At 45.8% G+C, this 23,123-nt stretch overlaps 1 protein-coding gene across 7 annotated transcripts in view; it reads left to right on the top strand.

Annotated features, from left to right (window-relative positions):
- Positions 1-541: 541 nt before the first annotated feature.
- Tamm41 (TAM41 mitochondrial translocator assembly and maintenance homolog) overlaps positions 542-23,123 on the top strand; it is a 37,019-nt gene continuing 14,437 nt past the window's right edge. For 3 of the 7 annotated variants that reach the window (XM_040738240.1, XM_040738236.1, XM_040738241.1), the window contains exons 1-4: positions 543-771; positions 3,467-3,649; positions 6,594-6,686; positions 14,066-14,216. In XM_040738240.1, coding sequence (XP_040594174.1) covers positions 637-771; positions 3,467-3,649; positions 6,594-6,686; positions 14,066-14,216 — 562 coding nt within the window. In that variant the 5' untranslated portion in view covers positions 543-636. Of the gene's footprint in view, positions 772-3,466; positions 3,650-6,593; positions 6,687-14,065; positions 14,217-23,123 lie in introns of all 7 variants that reach the window. The other 4 variants (XR_005873997.1, XM_040738239.1, XM_040738238.1 and 1 more) reach the window with 3 other exon arrangements.

The raw sequence follows: 23,123 nt of genomic DNA, 5'->3' as shown, positions 1-23,123 counted from the left end.
GCTGTGAGTTTGAGGCCTGACTGGTCTACATAGCAAATTCCAGACCAGTTACATGAGACCCTGTCTCAAAAAAAAAAAAAAAAAAAAAAAAAAAAAACCCTCACACAACATATTCATGATTTAAAAGTCATTCGTGGAAAATACCAAAAAAAAAAAAAAAAAAAAGGCGGGGGGGCGGGGCGGGAGCTGGAGAGATGGCTCAGAGGTTAAAAGCACTGACTGCTTTCCCGGAGGTCCTGAGTTCAATTTCCAGCAACCACATGGTGATTCGCAGTCATCTATAATGAGATCTGGTGCTCTCTTCTGGCGTGCAGGCATGCATGCAAGCAGAATACTGTATACATAATAAACAAATCTTTTTAAAAAAATCTTTCGTGGCTTGAATGCTGCATAGGATTTGCAGGGCTCTACAGCAGGTTAGTTAGCTGCCCCAGGCTGGTCCTGCAATGCGCTCCTCCTCCCGCCAGAGGGCGCGACAGAGCTCCGACCTCTCTGCAGGCTGCCCGAGCCCCCCCGCTCTGAAGCGCGCGTGCGTGGAGGGGCGGGGCCCAGGCGGAAGCGCGGTCCTCACGACCCAGAGTTGCGAGTCCGGAGTAGGCACTACACCCTTTACCCTACCGGCGTGTTCGCCCGCCAATGGCGGTGCAGGCGCTGCAGAGCTCGGGCGTGGGCCTGCGCAGGATTCTGGCTCACTTCCCCGAGGACCTGAGCCTGGCCTTCGCCTACGGCTCCGCAGTGTACCGCCAGGCGGGACCCAGTGCACACCAGGAGGTGAGTCCCGAGCCAGCGCCTTTCTCCAGCTTTAGACCTGGCACCTGCTCGCCCTCTCCGGTTCCCGTGTGCCTTCTGTCCCCGCAGAGCCCCGGACACGCCAAGTCCCAACTAGTAAAACTTTCATCCTACCAAAGTGACCTCTGTGTGAGCTGAAGTGGGTTTTCCAAGTCGGGGCTGACTAGAATTCACCATGTAGAGCAGGCTGGCCTCGAACTCACAGTACTTGTATTATAGGCTTGTGCTGTCATGATGTATATATGTTTACTTATTTGCTGGTTTTGTGACAGGCGCACGCCCATAGCCAGCATGCACTTGAAGGTCAGAGAACGACTTGAGGGAGTTGGTGCTCTCCTTGCACCACGTGGGTCTGGGGAGATTGAGTTTGGTTTATCCAGTTTGGCAGCAAATGCCACTATCTGCTGAGCCATCTCACTGGCCTGAGCTGATAAATGAAGAATAAGTAGTCTATTTACTTCAAACTACATGGGGGAGGGGCTGTTAGGAAGAGGTGATCCTTCTTAAGTGTTTTCAGTCTTTGTCATTGGAGTGTTCCCGTGCTTTTTTAGAAATACAAAGACTGGTTTTGTCTACAGGTTGATTTCGTTGGCCTAGGATGAAGCTTGGACTTGGGCAGTGTGACTCTAAAGATAAGAAAACACAAAATGATTCCTGGGCTTCAAGAAAGCTGATGGACTGAGTGTAGGGCCGGGGCAGTTGACACTGCATTTATTTAGCACGTTTAACAGGAGTCTAGTTAAGATTGAGCCTTACTGCTTTTCAGAGTCGACTGAGAACAGCAATGCAATTCTTACTGTGATCTGCGGAATTAAGTGTACAGATTACAGTAGGGCATCCTGGGCCTACCACCTGGCCAGATCTGTCTTCCGGTTAAAATTCGCTTCCTGGTGTTGCTTGCATTTCTTCTGTCCCCTCCTACCTATTTTTTCTAACTTGGCTGCATATACAATTTTGTAATTACTACTTTTTACAATTGTCCATCAACCAGACATTGTGGTGCACGCTTGTAATCCCAGCCTTGGGGAGGCAGAGACAGGTGGATCCCTGGGGCTTGCTGGCTCCCAGCCTAGACTACTGGCAAACTCCAGGCCAGTGAAAAACCGTCTCAGAAAAACAAAGTGGATGGCACTGAGAGTGAAACCCAACATCCTCTGGCCTGCAAATACTACATGGCTGGACTCATGCATCTACACACACACACACACACACACACACACACACACGTTACCTCCAAATCTTAAATAATATCGTCAATGGTTTGAGGCTGCCCTGGGAAACCTGTAGCATTCCTTAGCCTCCTGATAGCTACCCTGTACTCCATGAGGTTTTCTTTGAGCTGATCTAGGATTCTCTCCTAGAAACGGTCCTTGTTTCTTCATTTCCATTCTCTATGCTCATGCTAAGAAGTCTGGTGTATTCTCCCACTCAGTGCCTTAGCTAATGATGCTATTTTGTTTCTTAGTGGAATCTTTCAGTTGCTTTCTGTCAGATTTTCCTCCTCTGTAACCTCTCTTCCCTCCATTCAGTTACTCTGGAAAATTCTGTAGTGTGGGAAATCACCCCAGTCGCATTTAGTACCGTGACTATGTTACACTAGCAACAAACTGCAGGCCCTGGAACACGCCTGGCCAGCAAGCCTGGGGGAGCAGTTTCCTCTACCCTGACTACCTGTTTCTGTGCTTCCTGGGTTACTTCTCTGTCCTGTGCTCCCCTCTTACGTTCTGGAACTTCTATGTCCCGTCCAAGAAAAATCCTTCCTCCCTATTCTCTTGTTCTAAAAGGTTCTAAGTGAAGTTGGTATAGTGTATGTTCCTAAATAGAATCACTTTAGGCATAGTTTGTCTGTCTGCAGTGGTAGGCTCTTAGGATGTCTGCCCTGAAACCTATCAGAGCTTGGTTTTTTTCTTAATGATTTTTTTAAATTATTCTTTGAGATTTGTTTATGTGTATTAGTATTTTACCCACATGAATGTATGTGGACCACATGCAGACCTTGGTGTCCACAGAAGTCAGAAGAAGGCATCAGTCCTCCAGGAACTAGAGTCACAGATGGTTGTGAGCCACCATGTGGGTGCTGGACATGAAACGCAGGTCCTCTGCAGGAGCAGCCAGTGTGTTTAGCCACTGAGTCACCTCTCCTTGGGTCTGCCACACTTGGGCTCTACACCCTTGGGCAAAGGGCTTTCCCTGGCCCTTCATTTCCTTTCCTATACAGCTGGAGTAACACACTTGCCTTGTGGAGATAAACTGACTCATTGTATGTCAAGCAATCAGACTAGTGCTGGTACCGCAACACACAGTGAGTGAGTGAGTGAGTGAGTGAGTGAGTGAGTGAGTGAGTGAGTGAGTGAGTGAGTGAGTGATGTAATCGTGTGGACGGATGAAAGTCACCCCAACACACAGTGAGTGAGTGATGTAATCATGTGGATGGATGAAAAGTCACCCCAACACACAGTGAGTGAGTGAGTGAATGAGTGAGTGAGTGAGTGATGTAATCGTGTGGACGGATGAAAGTCACGATGGCATCGCTTTGTGAGACCTGCGCAGGTTTCAGGTGATGACCCTGGGTCTTCTGACCATGACTTGTAGTACTGTGGCACTTTAGAATTTTCTGTTATTTCTCTAGTGCTTTAAGTGTTAGTGCTCAGCACCTTCTTGTTCCTTCACTTTCCAGAATCCCATGCTGGACTTGGTGTTCACAGTAGATGACCCTGTCGCCTGGCACGAAAAGAACCTGAAGAAGAATTGGAGCCACTACTCCTTCCTCAAACTCTTGGGGCCCAGGATCATCTCTTTGGTCCAGAATAACTATGGCGCTGGGGTCTACTTCAACCCGCTGATCATGTGTGATGGGAAGGTAAGTGCCTCCAGTCCTTGACCCTAACTAGATGGCAGTAATTTGGCAGTAGAATCCTGGTGAAATAGATGTGTCCACATTCTCGGGAAACGGTCACACCTGGTCAGGGTTTCTTAAACCCAGGCACAGACAGAACTACTCCTGATCTGCCAGGCTGACTGGGGTGTAAGACAATGGCTGCCAGTGACTGGACTTTACCTTTTGACCTTTGACCAAGTCATGCTCAGGTCTTATTAATCTGTTGGCCACGCTGCTTAGTGGCTCCTGGGTAGGAATTCATTCACATTTTGAGGACTGCTGTCTGGGCAGTATGGAGAAGCAATGGGACCACCGAGGAGCAGGATAGAGAGTGATGTCATCTAGAAGGAGGAGCAGGTACTACCAGGAAGTGAAGAGGATGTGTGGTGCCTGGGAGCCTGTGGTGTCGAGTGATGGAAGGGATGTTCTTGGTATCAGCAGGTAGGGAGTTGCATGTTAAGGGGCAGGTAAGATGTCTAGATAGCCCCCCAATAGATTGTCTTATATCAGGAACCCTATATATACATAGCACTTCAGCCCTGGCTATATGGCTTAGTGACAGAGCACTTGCCTAGGTCCTGGGTTTGTTCCCTAGCATGGAGAGAGGTCAAACTAAATGAAGCATCCTAGTTTCTGAGAGGGATGCTGGGGAGGTGGGAGGTAGAAAATGAGTCAAGTCAAGGATGACCTGTGGGTTTGCTTGTGCTGATGCTAATGTCAGTTGCTTAGGGCAGTCTGACCTTAACAGGTGTGTGAGTGTCCTGGGGACCGTGATAAAATGCAGGTCCAGATTCAGTTGGCTGGGATGGAACCTGAGATTCTGCATATTTGACAAGTCCCCAGATAATGATCCTACAGTTAGTCAAAGGATCAGTCTGTAGAGGGCAGGAGATTGGTGTAATGACATGAGGTTTGAGGACCTGTCTGAGCTTGACAGAGAAGTGATCGGTGTGTCTGTGCAGTGATGTCTTCATAATCTTTAGGTCATGCCTTTTCTTTTTTTCTTCTTATTATTCTGTTGCTATTGTTGTTGTTTTGTTTTTTGAGACAGGGTTTCTCTGTGTAGCTCTGGCTGTCCTGGAACTCATACTGTAGACCAGACTGGACTTGAACTCAGGTCTGCCTCTGCCTCCCCAGTGCTGGGATTAAAGGTGTGTGCCACCATGCCCAGATATGCACAGGCTTTCTGGTCCTTTGTGTACCCTGCTCTATACAGCCAAGGAAACCTCAGTTCACAGAGGGGACGTGACTTTATAAGGTCCTGCTGCTATCTAGTGACAGGCTCCTGAATTCTCAGGCCTGCAGTGACCCTGGGGCCTCCTAGCTGTCACTTGTCTGAAGCAGCGCAGTCTTCTTCTTCCCCTTTTGTCATGATAGCCCATTGTTTGGTTCTTTCTTCATAATTAGTATTCTGCCAAGCCTGTCTTTGATTAGTAATTTCCAAACAACATTATAAGCTCTGGTAACCAAATGTTTGTGCATGATAGTGTGCCACCAAGCCTGTACTTTTTAATTGTAATTCATTAGCTACTTTTTAAATATTTGCAGCCTGGGAAGGCTATTAGATACTTGTTGACACAATATAAGAGTAAGCAAGCCAGGAAATTCACATTGGAGGTTTATACAAATTATTGTGGGAATGGCCTCCTCTGTAATTCCACATGCTTAGCACTGATAAGAGGGTTTTCATTTTCAGATATTCATTTGTAATTGTGACCATTTAAGGGAGTCAATAACACTGAAAGTCACTGTGGGACCATGGCCAGTGAAAACTTGTAATTGAAGAATTTCTGATATATTGTAATGCAAAGAATGTGGGAAGACCAGGCTGCAATTCTAGGATGTAATTGTTAAGCCCTCAGAGTTTTCTGTTATTTGGAACACTTTGCTGTCTATGCTGTCCCCAAACTACTCCTGAGTTCACACAATCTAGCTTTCATTCTACCAGCAGGCCTGTGGGCATACATTTCTGTGTCCAGCTGTAGGATCTAAGAGACATGCGTTTCTGTGCCCAGCTACAGGACCTAGGGATCATTCATTGCTGTGCCCAGCTACAGGATCAAGCTCTGAATCTACTGGTGCAGTGACACTGTGATATGTCATTTGCTGTTACTGAACCTAAATTTCTTTTTAAGATTTACAGTGTGTGTGTGTGTGTGTGTGTGTGTGTGTGTGTGTGTGTGTGTGACAGAGAGGGAGAGGGAGAGAGAGAGAGAGAGACAGACAGACAGACAGACAGACAGACAGAGATATTCAGTCACAAGTGGTGGGATTCAGTTCTCTCTTTCCATCTTATGAGTTCTAGGGTCAAACTAAAGTCATCAGGATTGGTTACAAGCAACTTTACCTACTGAGCCCTTTCATTGACCCCTGGCACTCAGTTTCTTATTTCTCAAATGAGGAATATTGCCTAAATCATTGTTTCTGAAATTGGAAGCATCTAGCATTGAGGACTGGTATTAAATAGTGTCTATAGCCGTTCTGCCTTTAACAATCTTATACCTTAAAAATACTGGCCACCTCACTTCCTGTACCTTAGGAGCCAGGTCAATCTTGACACTAAATCTCTGGGCAGTTTTGGTAGAGATAATGGGTTTTCTTTTTAGTTTGTTTTGTTTTCTTTGGTTTTGGGTTGTTTGTTTGTTTTTGAGATAGGGTTTCTCTGGCTGTCTTGGAACTCAGTCTGTAGACCAAGCTATCCTCAAACTCAGAGATCCACTTGCCTCTCTGCCTCCAAGTGCTGGGATTAAAGGTATGTGCCACCAAAGCCCAGCAAGATGTGGGTTTTTGAAGGGTAGGTATTTTAAGTTGCTTAGGAGATCAGCATCCTGTTCCTGAACAAGATCTTAGCCCTTCCCTCACTTATGCCTGTGAAAGCAGCAGCCTGGTGGTTTGCTCTTTGTCATCCTCATGTCTTCTCTTGCAGCTTATCAAATATGGGGTTATTAGCACTGGCACCCTAATTGATGACCTCCTAAACTGGAATAATCTGTACATCGCTGGACGCCTCCAAAAGCCGGTAAGTCTGTGTCCTTCATGCCACCACAGTTAGCACAGCCACTTGTCTCTGAATTTGAACTCACTTTGATCTTTGTGAGCTCATAGATAGGAAATCCGGTTGGTAGTCCTCTTACCCTCCATGAAGTTCGTCACCCCACAGTATAAGGAGATTGACTCTGTGATGTTGTGTTATAGGAGGAGATTTTGTGCATAACGTGTACACATACATCTGTGAGCATGTAATATGTGTGTAAGACATACAGTGGGCTTTTCCCCAGCTCCTGGCTAAAGGCTCCTAAAACCATTGGACTTCTGGATGGAACAAAGGGGCAAGGGCTATTACCACTGAGCCACAATACCAAGCCCTGAGACTCTGAATGAGCCTCTGCTTAGTCAGGACAGGGCTGACAACCAGAGGAACCAGCTGTGTGATCAGAGGGCTCTGGGCTCCCCCGAAGGCTCTCAAGCTCCAGGAAGGTGAGGGAGTTACCAGAAAAGAATGTGAATTCCTTGGGCATGCGCAGATAATACACCCTCCTTAAACAGTAAGCTAGAGAGATGGCTCAGTGGTGAAGAGTCACCTGCTCTTCTAGAGTTCAGTTCCCAGCACCCACATGGTTACTTACAACCATCTGTAACTTCAGTTTCAGGGAATCAAAACCATCTTCTGACCCCAAACACCAGGCACATGCAGCCAAAACACTCATGCATATAAAATAAATACATCTTCAAAAACAAAATCCTAAACAGCAAGGTCCAAAGAGTCATGTTGGTGAACACAGTGAGGTGCTGGGGTGGTGTTTTTCTTTTTTGTTCTATTTATTTATGTATCCGTGGAGACTCTGATAGATGTGAACTCTCAAGAGTCTCCTGTCTTGTAACATGAACTTTAAATGTGGTAGTGCAGCTCATTAACATGGCAAGGATTGTGTATTTGGAGCAGTATGACACATTTGTATGCCTGTTACACATGTGTATGCGTATTACACAAGTATGTGCTCAGTTAAACACTTACAAGTGGTGTCATCCCTGTGTGTGCTATAGTCTCTACTTCAGTTAGAACGTGTGGGTGTCCTGATGCCCAGGCCCTGATGCAGACTGAAACACCCTACAGCTGAGCATCATCTCTGTCCCAAGAAAAACAGGCATATTGAAATTGTTTCACAGATATTCATAATAAGTAATTTTATGTCATGGATGTCTTTGGGTTGTCATTGCTGTGAAGAGACACTATGACCATGGCAAGTCTTTTTTTTTTTTCTTTTAATATTTGCTTATTATATATTGTGGTCTGCCTGCGTACACGCCTATATTGCATGCTAGAAGAGGGCACCAGATCTCATTATAGATGGTTGTGAGCCATTATGTGACTGCTGGGAATTGAACCCAGGACCTCTGGAACATTCAGTGCTCTTAACCACTGAGCCATCTCTCTAGACCCCTATAACAACTCTTATAAAGAAAACATTTAGTTGGTGTGGTTTGCTTACAGTTTCAGACTTTCAGTCTGCTCTCATCATGGCAGGGATCATGGTGGCATGCAGGCAGAAATGGTACTAGATCTGAGTGTGCTACGTCTTGCAGGCAACAGGAAGTTGACTGACTATTACACTGCGTGAAACTTGAGAAAAAGGCCTCAAATCCCACCCCCATAGTGACACACTTCCTCCAACAAGGCCATACCTCCTAATAGTACCACTCCCTTGGGGGGCCATTTCTTTTAAACCATCACAATGAACAAATCGTTCCTAGGTCCTATAACCCTAGTAAAACCCGACAGTAAGCAAATTGCTGGAGTTGAAAGTTGATAAATACACATTTTCTTTTTTTTCTTTCTTTTTTTTTTTTTTTTTTTTTTTTTGGTTTTTCGAGACAGGGTTTCTCTGTATTGTTTTGGAGGCTATCAGTCCAGCCCAGCCTCAAACTCACAGAGATCCGCCTGCCTCTGCCTCCCGAGTGCTGGGATTAAAGGCGTGGGCCACCACCACCCGGCTTGTTTGTTTGTTTTTATTGGAAGGTTGTGGGTTGTTTTTGTTTTTGCAAAATCTGTAGCTTGATGGGGCAAGAAGTGACTAGAAGATGAGAACCCTTAGGTCCTGCTCTTTCTGCCACTGTTAGCTGTTTAGATGAGCTTGCACAGTTGGATTTTGTCCCTAAATCTCAGTTAACCCATCTGTAGAATGGGGGTGGCAATCCTGCCCTGCCTAGAAACTGGAAGAACGGTTGTATGCACAAAAGAACACAGCTTTTTAGAGCCCAACACACCTGGTCTTTGGTGTCTCCTCCTCTAACTGCATGCCTCACACCAGTGACTGGGCGTCCTTCACTTCATGGTAATCATTTGTGGGTGGGCAGTCCAAAGTGTCTGATTTGGTAGACACAAAAAAGGCTGTTTCCCTCCCAGTGTTCTTGGCTGTCTGTTATTTTCAACTAAAAAGAGCTTGAATCAAAGCATAACAGTCTCTGTACTATACTTTTCAAGATGTTTTTATTTTATGTAAATGGGTGTTTTGCCCTCCTGTAATGTCTCTGCACCATGTTCATGCAGTGCCTAGGAGCCAAGAGGGCATCAGATCCCCTGGAACTGGGATGATAGTCGGTTATGAGCTGCCCTAAGCTAGGCACTCTGGGAATCAAACCTGGGCCAGTGTCCTCAACTGCTGAGCCATTGCTTCAGCCCTTTAAGGAAAGTTTTTTCAAACTAGCCTTTAGGGGCTGGAGAGATGGCTCAGAGGCTAAGAGCACTGGCGTACAACCATCTAGTGCCCTCTTCTGGCATGGAGACAGAACACTGTAAATAAATAAATAAATCTTTAAAAAATAAATTAAAAAAAAGATAAACTAGCCTTTAAAAATAAAAAATGTGGCAGGGGTGGTAGTGCACGCCTTTAATCCTAGCACTCGGGAGGCAGAGGCAGGCGGATCTCTGTGAGTTTGAGACCAGCTCTGGTTTACAAGAGCTAGTTCCAGGACAGATTCCAAAGCCACAGAGAAACCCTGTCTCAAAAAAAAAAAAAAATCAAAAATGCTAACTGGGTGGTGGTGGCCCACACCTTTAATCTCAGAACTTGGGAGGCAGAGGCAGGCAGATCTCTGAGTTCAAGGCCAGCCTGTTCTACAGAGCAAGTTCAGAACAACCAGGGCTACACAGAGAAACCCTGTCTCAAAAAAACAAAACTGCTGTGGAATCACAGAATGAACACATTCTAAATGTCGTGGGTGTTGGTTTGTTATGCTGGGGATTAAACCCTTCCTGCTAAGTGTGTGACCACAGCTGTCAGTAACTATAGATTCAAAGGCCTGGCATTCTTTTTTGGCCTCTTTGGGCACTTACACACATGTGATTCATGTACATAAATGGACACAAAACTTACTCATAAACATTAAAATTAAATAAATCTTTTGAATAAATCATTGAAGATTATTTAGTGAGCACCATTAACAACCCCTGTCCCCACCCACCCCTTACCCCCACCCTCCCTTGGTTCCCACTCCTGTAAGGAATAAATCTGCCCATTAAGAGTCACAGATAAACTTTTGACCTGTAGGTGGCAGCAAATACTTGTGACACTTGAGCAAAGCTGGTAAGCATCTTCTATAAGAAAATGAGCAAATGTCTTGAAAGAATTATGAAATGTGTGGATTCCTCATCTTTTATGTTTTAAAAAAGCATTGCATCCAGTTATATTGTGTAAAGCTTCCAAAGTGTCTGTGCCCTGCAAACTGAAAAGAGATTTCTCATCCACTAGCAAGCTAAGTGTTCAAAAGAAATATAAAAGATTTGAAAAGATGGACATTTCTAGAAAGGGTTGACTATAAGCTATACTTTTGTTCACTGGGCAAGGTGGTGCATGCTTTTAAAAACCCAGCTCTCAGGAGGTGCAGGTGGATATCTATGAGTTCCAGGACAGCCAGGGACACATACGTGAGACCCTATCTCAAAAACAGAAAAATAAATAAATAAAAATTTTACTTTATACTTCCTTGTCAAGCTTGTTTCATGGTTGAAAAGATGCCTAGCTTTATTTCCTGGATAGCTTTAAGTTCTGAGTCACTTGCCATCTCAGTATGTTAATGTAGGTACGAGCTATATCTATCCCAAGCCCTACAACAAGATGTTTTTCTGGTAAAGAATCATGGAATTTGAAATATTTAGTGGAGCTAGGCAGGGTGATACAAGCTTTTAATTCCAACTCTCAGGAGGCAGAGACAGGTAGATCTCTGATTCCAGTCCAGCCTACTCTACCTAGCATTCAGACCAGCCAGGGTTACACAGTGAGGTGCTGTCTCAAAAAATAAAAATAACTAAAAATAGAGCTAGGCAGTTATGGGTCATGCCTTTAATCCCAGAACTTGGGAGGCAGATTCAGGCAGATCTCTGTGAGTTCAAGGTCAGCCTAGTGTACAGAGTGAGTTCCAGGACAGACTCCAAAGCTACAGAGAAACCCTGTCATGATAAACAAAAACAAGAAGAAGAAGAAGAAAAAAAAAACCCAGACACACACAAAAACTAAAAATAATACCTTTCTTGAGAAAGAATTCATGTGCCATATGATCCATCTGTATAAAGCCTGAAGTTGAGTGGTTTCTAGTATGTTCACACTTTTTCTCCATGGTGTAGCTTTATTGATGTACATTCTGAATCCCAATGGTATAGGAGAGGCTTGACTGAGTCATTAGGAGCCCTGGTTCCCCAGTTGCGGCTCTGCATTACTGTGAGCCAGCCTTTGGACGTCTCTCCTTTGAAACGCAAAGATTGAGCCTTGCATTTAGTGACTCAGAGTGAGCCAAGTCTCCTCTGCATGCTGAAGGAATAAAAAAATAAGACCCCACATCAGTTGTCCTCAGAGCCCCCAGTCCATCAGGTAAACTAAGTCCAGCCAGCCTTGTGGACCCAAGCAGTGACCTCTTAGAGCAGCCCTGGGGTGTAAATGGGGAGTTTCTGAGTGTCACAGGACTGCTCCAGTCTGGGTTCTTGGAAACTACAAGTTCACTCTGAACTTCAATGAGTCTCTGCCTGTCGCTGTGTTGTACTGGAGCCCTTCGTGTGACTTTTTTCCTGGCTTGAAAGGTACTCACAAATCTCCCCTTTGAAAGACCCTTCAAGCATCACCCCATCACCCTGCAGTGAGCATTGCTAATGCCGACTGTGCAGTCCAGGTCAGAGCATTCCCAGTAGGTACAAACAGCTATTCACAAGTCTGAGGACTTTCTTCTTTTCCCAGGCCTCTCTGGCAAGGCCCCAAGCTTTCATTGGCTTTTCACTCTGAACAACAAATAGCAGGGCTACGGAGACGAGGTCCTAGTTCACCTTTCGTTGGAGAACCAGATCCACACATTTTCCCCTTGAGTAAGGATGCTTTTATTTTCACTCTCTCAATCTTAAATAGCAGGCAGACTGCTCTCTGACAATGCAAGTAGAAGCGCCTTCTTAGAGAACAAGTGGTATTTTGTTAACTAGGAAAAGAAGCCCAAGGTTATTCATTTCTTTGCATCTTTTAGTTATTCACATCGCAAAATAGCTTCTGATTTCACTGGGTTTCTGTAAAAGCCACAGAAATGTACACAAAAGAGGTTATAGCACTGTTAAGAAGGATCTGGTAGATGAGGGGAGAATGGGAATGTGGATGTCGAAAGGCATCATGGGACAACTCAGGAGCCAACTAGACCTGGTGTGTCCTCTGGAGACAGCAGAACCACTCCGCCCCTCAGCTTCCCTGTTAGTGAGATGAGGTTACCTTCCTGGGTCCATGATTTCATATGGAATGCAAGGTTTGAGAGACCTAGTGAAGAGGCCAGAGAGATGGCTCAGTAGATAAGGGACAAGTTTGATTACTGGAACCTGCATGATGGAAGGACAGAATGGACTCCCACAAGTTGTCTTCTGATATCTGCATGTGCACTGTGGCATGTGAGCCTACATGCACGCACACACACGCACACACACACCTGTGCCCATGCAGGCGGAGCATGCACACGCTAAATTAAAATGTTTAAAGGAAAGTTGGGAAATGAGCACAGGAGTCATTTTAGAACCTTAAAGTGGGGTGGAGGAGCATGGCTGAAGGGCAGAGTGCTTTGCGTGTGGAAGACCCTGGATTTTCTCCATCCTTAGCACGAGGAGGAAAGAAGAAGGGGTCGTTTTTGTTTTGTTTTAACTGTCTGTCAAGATGAGAAGTGCCTCCCTGACTGCATCTATGAAGAAAACGCCGAACACTTAGAGCTTGGTTGTCTCCCATTGGCTTCACTCTCGTTGTGGCTGTTGCTTCATCGCTCAGCCTTTGGCTGTTCTAGACTGTTTACTTTTACTCAATGAATGCAGTGATACTGAACTCACCGGGTACTGAGAGGCTTTATGACGGTAGAAGAGGTTGCTGGACAGGTGGCTTTGTCTCACCTGCTGTATATGAGACTTGAGTGTTACAAGCATTCCTACCTCAGGTAGCACACACCTGTGATCTCACCACGTACAAGACAGAGAGAGGGTGGAGTATTACCACAAGTTCAAGGCTAGCCTGGGCTACATAACAAAACTATATCCAAAATCAAAGAGCTGAGCATAGTGGTACACCCCTTTAATCCAGCACTCAGAAGGCAGAGGCAGGAGAATCTCTGAATTTGAGGCCAGCCTGGTCTACATAGCAAGTTCCAGACCAGACAAGGTTGATTAGTGGGACCCTGTCTTTAAAAAAGAAAATGAGGGGCTGGAGAGATGACTCAGAGGTTAAGATCACTGGCCGCTCTTCCAGAGGTCCTGAGTTCAATTCCCAGCAACCACATGGTGGCTCACAACCATGAGATCTCGTGTCCTCTTGGGGCATGCAGACAGAACACTGTATATATAATAAATAATAAATAAAACTTAAAAAAAAAAGAAAAGTGCAATTCCTCCCAAAACTTTTTTTTTTCTTTTCCAAAGCCTACGGGAGTTTCCTCATTTAAGAATGTCAGGAGCTGGAGAGGTGGCTCAGTGTCACACTAAGAGCACTGCTGCTCCTTGCCAGAATCTGAGTTCCGTTCCCAGCAACTGCTTGAGGCCTCACAACCACCTGCAACTCCAGCTCCAGGGAGTCTGACGCCCTCTTCTGGCCTCTGCAGGCACTGCATGTACATGGTGCACATACCTACATGCTGGCAAAACACTCACATAAAATAACTTTTAATAAGAATATTAACTTATTCTCCTTGAAATCATGATCCTTTGCTTTGTCACAATTTCTCTGACTTTGTCATTCCACAGGAGACTCTGGGATTTCTTGTTAAGAGTCATGATGGTTTCATGTCACTGGGCTTATGTTCTTAACTTTCGATGGCTGGTGGAGGGGGATGACGACACAGTCAGTGTATGAGCAACACCTGCCTCTGCAGTGCTGCCTCTTAATGGTCTGCCTTTTCCAGGTGAAGATTGTGTCGATGAATGAGAATGTGGTGCTTAGATCAGCCCTGGATAAGAACCTGAAGAGTGCGGTGACCACCGCTTGCCTCATGCTCCCGGAAAGCTTCTCCGAGGAAGACCTCTTCATAGAGATTGCTGGACTCTCCTACTCAGGTTTGTACGGTGTGTGCCCAGACCTGCCCCTGAGAGACTTCCAGAGAATTTACAGTACCAGCCCCACCCTACACAGCTGTTAGTACATTTGGGGTGTGGTCCAAGCACTTATATTTCCAGCCAGTTTGTGGATGACTGGTGCCCTCCAGGGGTCTCGGTTTGAGAATCACTGTCCGCTGGTAGTGACCGTACTGCCCCACCCCCACCCCTCCCGGTTATTTGGAACTGAGTTGCACCATCATATCCCCTGTAGGCCACCATCCCAGTTTATGTTCCCTAAGAGTAAGGAGAGTCTCTTCATGCCAGCGGTGTGCCGTCTGCCTGCATGAAGCTTGTGTACAGTCTGCTGCTTCTCACGCCATCCCTGACTTAGCCGCTGCCGCAGACACTCTAAGGCTACACGTCCCTGTGTCAGTGACGGTGTGGCAGGACCTCAGTCCACTTCTCCCTGAACTTAAAGACTTCTTTGTCCCCCACTGATTTATTTCTGTTACTTTTCCTTTCAACCAGATGTGTTCCTCACTCTGGCAAAGCTTTTCCCCCCTCCTCCCCTTCCCCCCCTCTCCCAGTAAAGTCAAGAGGGTAGCAGAGAGGACAGAGTCACTGTGCCTCACCCTAGCTGTTCAACACAGTAAGCTTCCGTGCAAGCTTCCCTTTGCCGGGAGCAATAGAGTGCTTCCCCAGCCTGCACTCGGCTCAGTTCAGAAATGATGCTCTTTTTTATTAATTTACTTTTTATATTCCAATCCCAGTTCCCCCTCCCTCCTCTCCTCCCGCTCCCCCCTCCTCTCTCCCACACACCTCCCATCTGCCCCTCAGAGAGGATAAGGCCTCCCCTAGAAAGTCTACTAAGTCTGTCCCATCATCTTATTGAGGCAGGACCAAGGCACCTCCCCACCCCCCACACCCCTGTGTCTAGGCAAAGCAAGGTATCTCTCCTTATAGAATGGGTTCCACTAAGTCAATTTGTGCATTAGAGTTAGATCTTGGACCCACTGCCAGTGGCCTCATATATTGTCCAAATGATGCTTTTAAAAAGATGCTTTTAAAAAAGGTGTTTGTGGTCAGCAGATGGCTCAGTTGGTAAGGGCATCTACCACAGAGCTTGATGATCTGAGAACCACCTGGTGGGAAGAGAGAACCAATTCTGCTGAGTTGTTCTATGATTGAACACACGTATATAGAACCACACACACATACACAAGTACATAAATTAAAATGTAATTTTGTTTGTTTGTTTGAAAGCATAGCCAGTGGCAGAGTGCTTAATTCACACAAGCAAGGCCCTGGGTTCACTCCCAGAACCACAAAAAGAGACGTTTGAAAATGACTCCCTTAAATAAATACGGTTTCCCAGTGTTTAAGTTAAGGAACCCAAATGCACAGCAGTGCGCTTATTCTCTGAAGCCCAGCACAGATAAGGTTTCATGGAAATGTAATGCCTTGAGGGGTTCTGGAGGCCTTGTTCTCCTAAACCTCGTCCATCACAGCACAGCTGTAATTGCAGCTGGAGAGAAAGGAAATGGGCTCAGCTCTGCCTTGTCTGCCTCTCGGTTTACCTGGCAGTACCCCGCCCCCATGACAGCAGGGGCAGAGGGGTCTGGTTGCGCACCACATGCAGATGCCTGGGAGTATTGAGTGGGAGAGAGCATCTCATTAGCACAGTTTCCTCCTCCAAACTGCCAGAAAGAAAAAGGGCCAAAGTCCTCTGGGCCTGGCTAACTGACTGATGCAGGACTCATGTCTTTGGCCCCCAGCATTGCAATCACTCCACTGCCCACATAAAATCAATGTCACCGTCACACTGAGTAGATTCTGGGAGTAGTTATCTGTAAATGCTGAAACTTGACTGGTTTATTAAATGATATAGCAGCTTTTATCTATTGGTGAACTTTTTCCTTTTGCCCCTGGGAATAGAGCCCAGGGCTTCCTGCCTGCTAAACTAAACCCCAGGTCCTGACCTTCTAAAATATATATATTGTTTTGAGACAAGGTCTCCTGTGACACCAGCTGGCCTCGAACTTGCTTCGCAGTTGAGGGTGGCCTTTAACTTCTGCTCCGCCTCCTGGGATTACAGGTGGGCCCCACCTTCTTAAGTGAACATTCAGTCTGCCTGAACCAACAGCTGGTTTTTCTTCTGGAAGTGAAGGATTGCCGTCTATGGAGCACTCACCATGGGCCGCCGTGGGCAGTGTGGTGAAGAGCTCCGCTTCCTCTTGGCTCTCCTGGGCCTTTGAGAGCCCAGCGTGCTTGAACTGCTCAGATTCCATCCCGCAGGCAAACATCCAAATCTCCCAAGTTTTCAGAATGTTCCAGCATCTAAATTGCCCCATTTTATAGTCTTCCAAGTTGAAAGCTGTGAAATTTAATGTTTTTTGGGGGGGGCACCTGTCTGTGGTAGGACAGGTTCCTGCCAGGAATTACTGGCAAAGGCAAGCTCCACCAGTATTGGCAGGAATAGTAATAGAATAAACCTGTGCGTTTGTTTCCATTTTGCTGGCAGCATGCATGTAAATGGCAGGTAAGGAAGGAGAAGGTAGAAAGAGCTGCCTGGCTCCTAAGTCATTCTGAGAAGTGGCAGAAGAGAGATTGGTGGGATCTTTCTTATGTAGGTTTAAAGTATTAAAATGATTTCAGGCAAGGATCCCAGTGTGGCATTCAGGCAGTTCCAGATCCTCACCTTAAAAAGCTGGAGAGAGAATTCTGCTGTTCAGGGTCAGAGAGATGTCTCAGCTCACACTGCTCCTGTAGTGGTCTTGAGCTTGTTTTCACAGCACACAGGGCCCCAACACCCCCTTCTTGATGGCAGAGGCACCTGCACTCATGCATGTATGAACACACACAAAATTAAAATAACTCTTTATGAAAAAAAGATACCAGTGCATGAAACAGACAAAGGAATGTTTGGGGCACGGGGATAGCTGGTATGCCTGGAACCTGTGGGTTATAGCAGGAGAAAATGACATTTCTTGTTGTGCAATAGGGACAACCCCCAGTAATTCCAGTTGTGATAATTAATTAAACAATGAATTTTCATTGGGTGTTGTGTTATTGCCCCATTCTACAGATTCGAGAACTGAGGCTCACAGAGATTCCCTTTATCTAGTAGGTGGTAGCCTTTCTGTTGGTGCTTAACCCTTTCAAAGTCTCCCCCTCCATTTTCTTGTTTGTAAAACAAACTATGTGTATTATAAAGATGATTCAAATGAGATAGTGCAAAGCTATACTGGCTATCTGATTGACAGCTAATGCTCCAATAATGACTGCCATTGCTTCTAGTTATTTTTATGGTCTCTATAGACTTCCTCAGGCTAGGACACTGTTGTTCACTCCATCAATCAGTGGTTGACACTTAGCTCAGCTCTTTATCATTTTTATTGATAATCCCAACAAGTCCATTTGTGTAAATTACTATGTAGGAAAGGGCTATTGCCTTGGGTATGTCTCCAGGCTGGAGTTGAACTGTCAGTCATAAGTCCTATACATGCTGATGAAAGATATTGGGCAAAACTAGATGAGCACGTAGATTGTGAGGTTGAGGGACCCCATTTTTCTAGCTCTTTAGATCTATGGGTGACAAGACTGTCAGGTGCTTGGCTGAGAGAGAACCCAGCTGCCTTCCATGCAAGAGCTGAGGGGACCCACAAGTGATGAGCTCTGCTGCGAGCCACTAAAGGGGTCACTCTGTGTAGCCTTCACTGCCAGGGCCTGGACGAGGTCATGGGTGCTGTGGACTGGGTAGGGGTTACAGGACCCGGCCCGGGCTGCAGGTCTGCACACAGCAGCCCGTTGTCCTCCTCCCCCATCGTTGTGTCCTGGGCTCAGTCTCTCAGGCCTGGGATTGCATATTGTGGATCCCAGCTGCATTTGTGTTCTCAGGTCCATAGCTGCTGCCTGCTGAGCTAAGGGTGGGCCTGGCATCTGATCCTTCAGGGAAGGGATGGCCATGGGTTTTCTCGGGCCACCCTCTGCCCGGATACAGGCCTCTGAGCTGTGCTGGCACCCCAGCACCTTCCCCTGCTTTTGTTCTGTTTTGCTTTCTCGTCATACGCAGGCGTGTGTCTTAATTTTTTTGGTTTATCTTTAGCCTGTGTTACAACAACAACAACTAGGAAGAGATTTTAAAAACCGTCTTTAAAAAAAACTGTCTTTTTGGAGTGTGTGTGTGTGTGTGTGTGTGTGTGTGTGTGTGTGTGTGTACGTGTGCACTTTGGGGTCTGAACCCAGGTCTCATGCCCACTCTGCAGATGCTGGACCCTTCCTGTGTTTGCCAGCCATGCCTGACTCCTGCCCACTAGGTGTCTGAGATGGGCAGAAGGCCATGTTGGGAGTTCTGGCCTGAACCATGTGGTGAGCCTGGTTCTTTATTCCTCCCCAAGCTCAGCTGTGTTGCATTTGTCTGAAGTATGAAGGGAACGTGCCTGTCAGCAGCCCCCAGCATTCTCTGCTTGCTCTCTCATGTCGGTCAGCCAGAGTCGTGTCTTTTCTGCAGCAGAGGAAGAACCATCTTTGAGCACCTCCCGAGAACACTGACTTAGTTATCTCTATTAAAGTAAACCTGTGCCCACTTGCAGAAGAGTGAAGTTGGGTCCCTAAGTCACACCGTATACAAAATGAATTCAAACTAGATCCTGAACATAAGAGTTAGTGTCCAAGTTAAAACTGTGAAACTCTTAGACTTGGAATTAGGAAATGATTTCTGAGATTACACCAAAAGCTGAAGCAGCAAAGAAGAAAAACAAACAAAAACAGTATACCCTTAATCCCAGCACTCAGGAGGCAGAGGCAGGGGGATCTCAGTGAATTTAAGGCCAGCCTGGTCTACAGAGTGAGTTCCAGGCCAGTCAGGCTACATCATGAGACTTTGCTGAAAAAAAAAATAAATGAACCATATTAAAAATTTTAATGTACTGTAAATAGTGTCATCCCAAGAGGATTAAAAAAAAGAATGAAATTAGACAGTTTTTCATAAATCACATTTTTGAGAACAGACCAGTGTCCTTAGAATTCCAGCAAAATAACCCAAATTAAAAGCAGGCAAAGCCTCGGAATGGGCACGTCCTTGGGGAAGAAGTGTGAACATGGTGCTCAGCCATCACTATGAGGGAACAACCAGCAGAGCTTCAGGACGGTGTAATTCAAAGGAGGCAAGAATGAGTGCTGACGAGTGGAGAAATTGGAGCCCTCCTGGTTGCTGGTGGGAATGTAAAGGGACACAGAGTGCACATTAGCATGACACCCCCCCCCCATCTACTCCCAGGTGTGTAATGCAAGATAAATGAAAGCACATTTACCTGAAAATTTCTCCATGCATGTCACCACATCATTGATAATGAATAGCTTAAAAGTTGAGGCAGCTCCATGTCCACCAGCTGAAATGGGTAGATAAAGTTGGTACCTCTTCACAATAGTTATCTCCAAAAGCAGGAGTTAAGGACTGAGCCATGCTACAAACATGGTGTATCATGAAATGTTTTGCTAAAGTTGTATAAGTCCCCAGGCAGTGGTTCCACACGAACCAGAGGAACTAGGGATGTGGTTCAGTAGGATAGCACTTGCCTAGCGTGCATAAATCCTGGTTTTATCCTGAAGGTAGTGAAGAGCCCAGAATGGAGGGGGACAGATGTAACCCCAGAAATTGGCAGGCTGAGTGAGGCAAGAGAATCAGGAATTCCAAGCCAGCCTGAGCTGGGTAGCCAATAAGGTAAAACTGGAGACAGGCTGTCAGCCTCTGCCTGAGGCTTGGGTAGGGGGTGTCAGGAGATTGTGGGGAGGACAGAATGTTCTTAGGTTGATGTGATGGTTTCATTATGCTTAGACATATTAAAAATTGAGTTGTGCATGAATTGTCTGGTGTGTGAGCTCAGAAACTTTGAAAAGTGGATGTTTTTTTTTTGGCCATGGCAGATCCAGTTCCAACTGTGATCTTTAAACACTGCCACATACCAGCCTACACTGAAACCTGTGCGTGTCGCTTACTGCATGGAATAGTATCTGTATCTCTCCAGGACTCAGTGTGGTTTCTGATACTTAGTAGCCACCCAAGTATTCATTGCACAGAAATGTCATTGGTACTGTGGTCAGTTTAAAAAGGCAAAGGTAACTAGTAGTTGTTACTTTAGACCAAGGGCTTTGTCTACCCACTGTCCTTTCCTTACTGCCTAACAGTTGTTCCTTTATCTGTTCACCAACTTAAATCTGAAAGCAACTGAGGCATTTTGTGATTCGCATAAAATGTGATCAAGGCATTTTACAGAAAAGGACACTTGCTCAGCTGGTGGTGTCTTAGTAAGGGTTGCTACTGCTGTGATGAAACACCATGACCAAAAGCAAGCTGGGGAGGAAAGGGTTTATTCGGCTTACGCTTCCATATCACTGTTCACCTTGGAAAGAAGTCAGGACAGGAACTCAAAGAGGGCAGGAAGCTGGGAGCAGGAGCTGATGCAGAGGCCATGGAGGGAAGCTGCTTACTTGCTTGTTTCTCATTATTTACTTAGCCTACTTTTTTACAGAACCCCAGGATCACCAGCCCAGGTATGGCACCACCCACAATGGGCTGGCCCCTCTCCCATAAATCACTAATTAAGAGAATTACTTATAGCCTGATTTTATGGAAGCATTTTCTCAATTGACGTTCCCTCCTTTAGGTAACTGTAACTTGTGTCAAGTTGACATAAAACTAGCCAGCACATGTAGAGACTGTTTGTTTGTTTGTTTGTTTTGAGGTAGTATAGCCTCACTGTGTAGCCCAGGCTAACCTAGAACTTGAGATCTTTCTGTTCAGGAAAATTAAGTAACTTGACTCCTATCACCATAGGGCATTGCCTGTCCTGAACACCAGAGTCTGTACTGTATAAACAGTCGCTCCTGTTGAGCCTGTCTAAATCATAGCTGGCCAGCTACACAGGGTTTCCAAACCTCTGAGCTCAGCTCCTGTCAAAGTCAGAGACAAATTTTCCCTCCGTGGCTTATCCTGGCAGCTCTCTGGATAGAACAGCCAAGGGTTAAAACCATCAGCAGAGATATAAAATAAAAAAGCAGTAGTCCCTTTCTCTCGGCCCCTGCGTTTGGTAGCAAAGGACTCTCTGAACGTAACTCTTAACCCTCAGATGTGGTTCGTCTGTGCCCATTGTTTTGTTCATTCTGTTCTGAAGAAACGAGGAGCCGCCATTTCTCTCATTTCTGAGGCTGAGCTGCTGTTGCTGCACTGTAGTGGGAGAATTCAGCTCAGCGGACTGCTGTCAGTGCACCTGGCGTCACCAGTCAGCTTACAAGCCGCCAAGGGTCCAGAGTGTTTCCTGAAGTCTTTAATCACAACTGTCACTTTGTGGGAGGGTCTGGGTTAGCTTGTTTCTACACTTTGGTCAAGTACAGTCCTGTTAGAAAGCAGCTGCCTCAGACATAAGAACTTGAGTTTGCAGGTCCTGTAGAAGGGAAAGGATGACATAAGCCGGTCTTACACTCAGGGCCTGCCTTCCTAGACTCTTAGACTCAGGCTGGTGACATTTCAGTCCTATGCTGATTGAGAGTCCAGCTTCACATCTCTTATTGAATGTTTGTCTTTGTATTTGTTTTTGTTTTTCATGTTTTATGTGTGTAGTGTTTGCCTGCATGTATATCTATGTACCACATGCCTGCGGTGCCCTTGGAGGCCAGAAGAGGGCATTGGATTACCTGGGATTGGTGTTACAGATTGTTGTAAGCCATCATGTGGATTCTGGAAATGGAACCCTGGTCTTCTGGAAATGTAGCCAGTGTTCTTAGCCACTGAGCCAACTTTTCAGCCCCGGTATGTTTTGTCATTGCTTTATTGTCATAAAAGCATAAAGAAGTTAGCTGAGATGGCTCAGTGGGTACAGTGCTTGCTGAGCAAGCATTAGGGCCAGAGTTTGGATCCTCAGAACCCATGTATAAAAAGACAGGCAGGTGTGGTAGCTGCCTGAAATCCCAGTTGTGGGATCCCCACAATTCCCTATCAGGATAACTGACAAGCTGAACTATCTGGAACTGGTAAGCTCCAGGTTCAGTGAGAGACCCTGCTCCAGTAAATAAGTTGGAGAGCAGTTGAGAACAATAGCCAGTCAGCTTCCACATACTTGTACATGCATGTGCCATACACATAAAAAAGGCAAAATAAGGTTTACACACTTGAACACTAACCACCACTCCAACATACTTGACAAATCATTACAACTGTTTGTCCTGTGCATTTTTAAATGTTGGGATATATCATCGTGGCAGAAGTGAGGGAAATTACAGTGGAGGGAAATAGTTGCCTTAGCCATAGACCCCCTGGAACTGAGAGGAGCATATTCTCGGCATCCCAGTCCCCTCATCTGTGTAACATGGAATGGTAATAGCACCTGCTCCATAGAGCTTTTGAACTACACAAGAAAACACGTGCAAGCTTGTACACACACTCTATTACAGGGTTGTGAGATCTTAGCGGTTAAAGCACTTGCCTCAAGAGCTTGGCAACCTGAGTCCATCCCAGAAACCCTCTAAAAATGCCAGATAGGGTGTCCTGCATCTGTAATCCCTGAGTTCCTTAGTAAAATGGGAGGCAGAGCCTGGTGTACAGAAACAAGAGAGTCCTACAAACTTCCAAAAATTGCCCTCTGACCTCCACATGCACGTTATGGCATGGGTGCGCATGTGCACACACACAGGGACATAATTAATTGAAAAACATTCTTGTATGCATATGTATTACTAAGGATAGAAACCAGGGCCTTGCTGTTTGTACACAAGCACTCTGCCACTGCCACCCTTCAGTTTAGACCATACCTTTGTCTTGCTTTAAGATCCAAACCCTGTCCTCTAGAAGAGCAGCAAGCACTCTTAATGGTTGGGCCGTATTGCCAGCCCCTTTTTTTTATGTATTTTTTAACTCATTTTCTACCAATT

This window comes from Mesocricetus auratus, unplaced genomic scaffold (assembly GCF_017639785.1).
Source record: "Mesocricetus auratus isolate SY011 unplaced genomic scaffold, BCM_Maur_2.0 Super-Scaffold_100676, whole genome shotgun sequence".
In the NCBI taxonomy this organism is placed as follows: Eukaryota; Metazoa; Chordata; class Mammalia; order Rodentia; family Cricetidae; genus Mesocricetus; species Mesocricetus auratus.
Note: the sequence above shows the minus strand (reverse complement) of the source record. Positions and strands in the feature narration are given on the sequence as shown.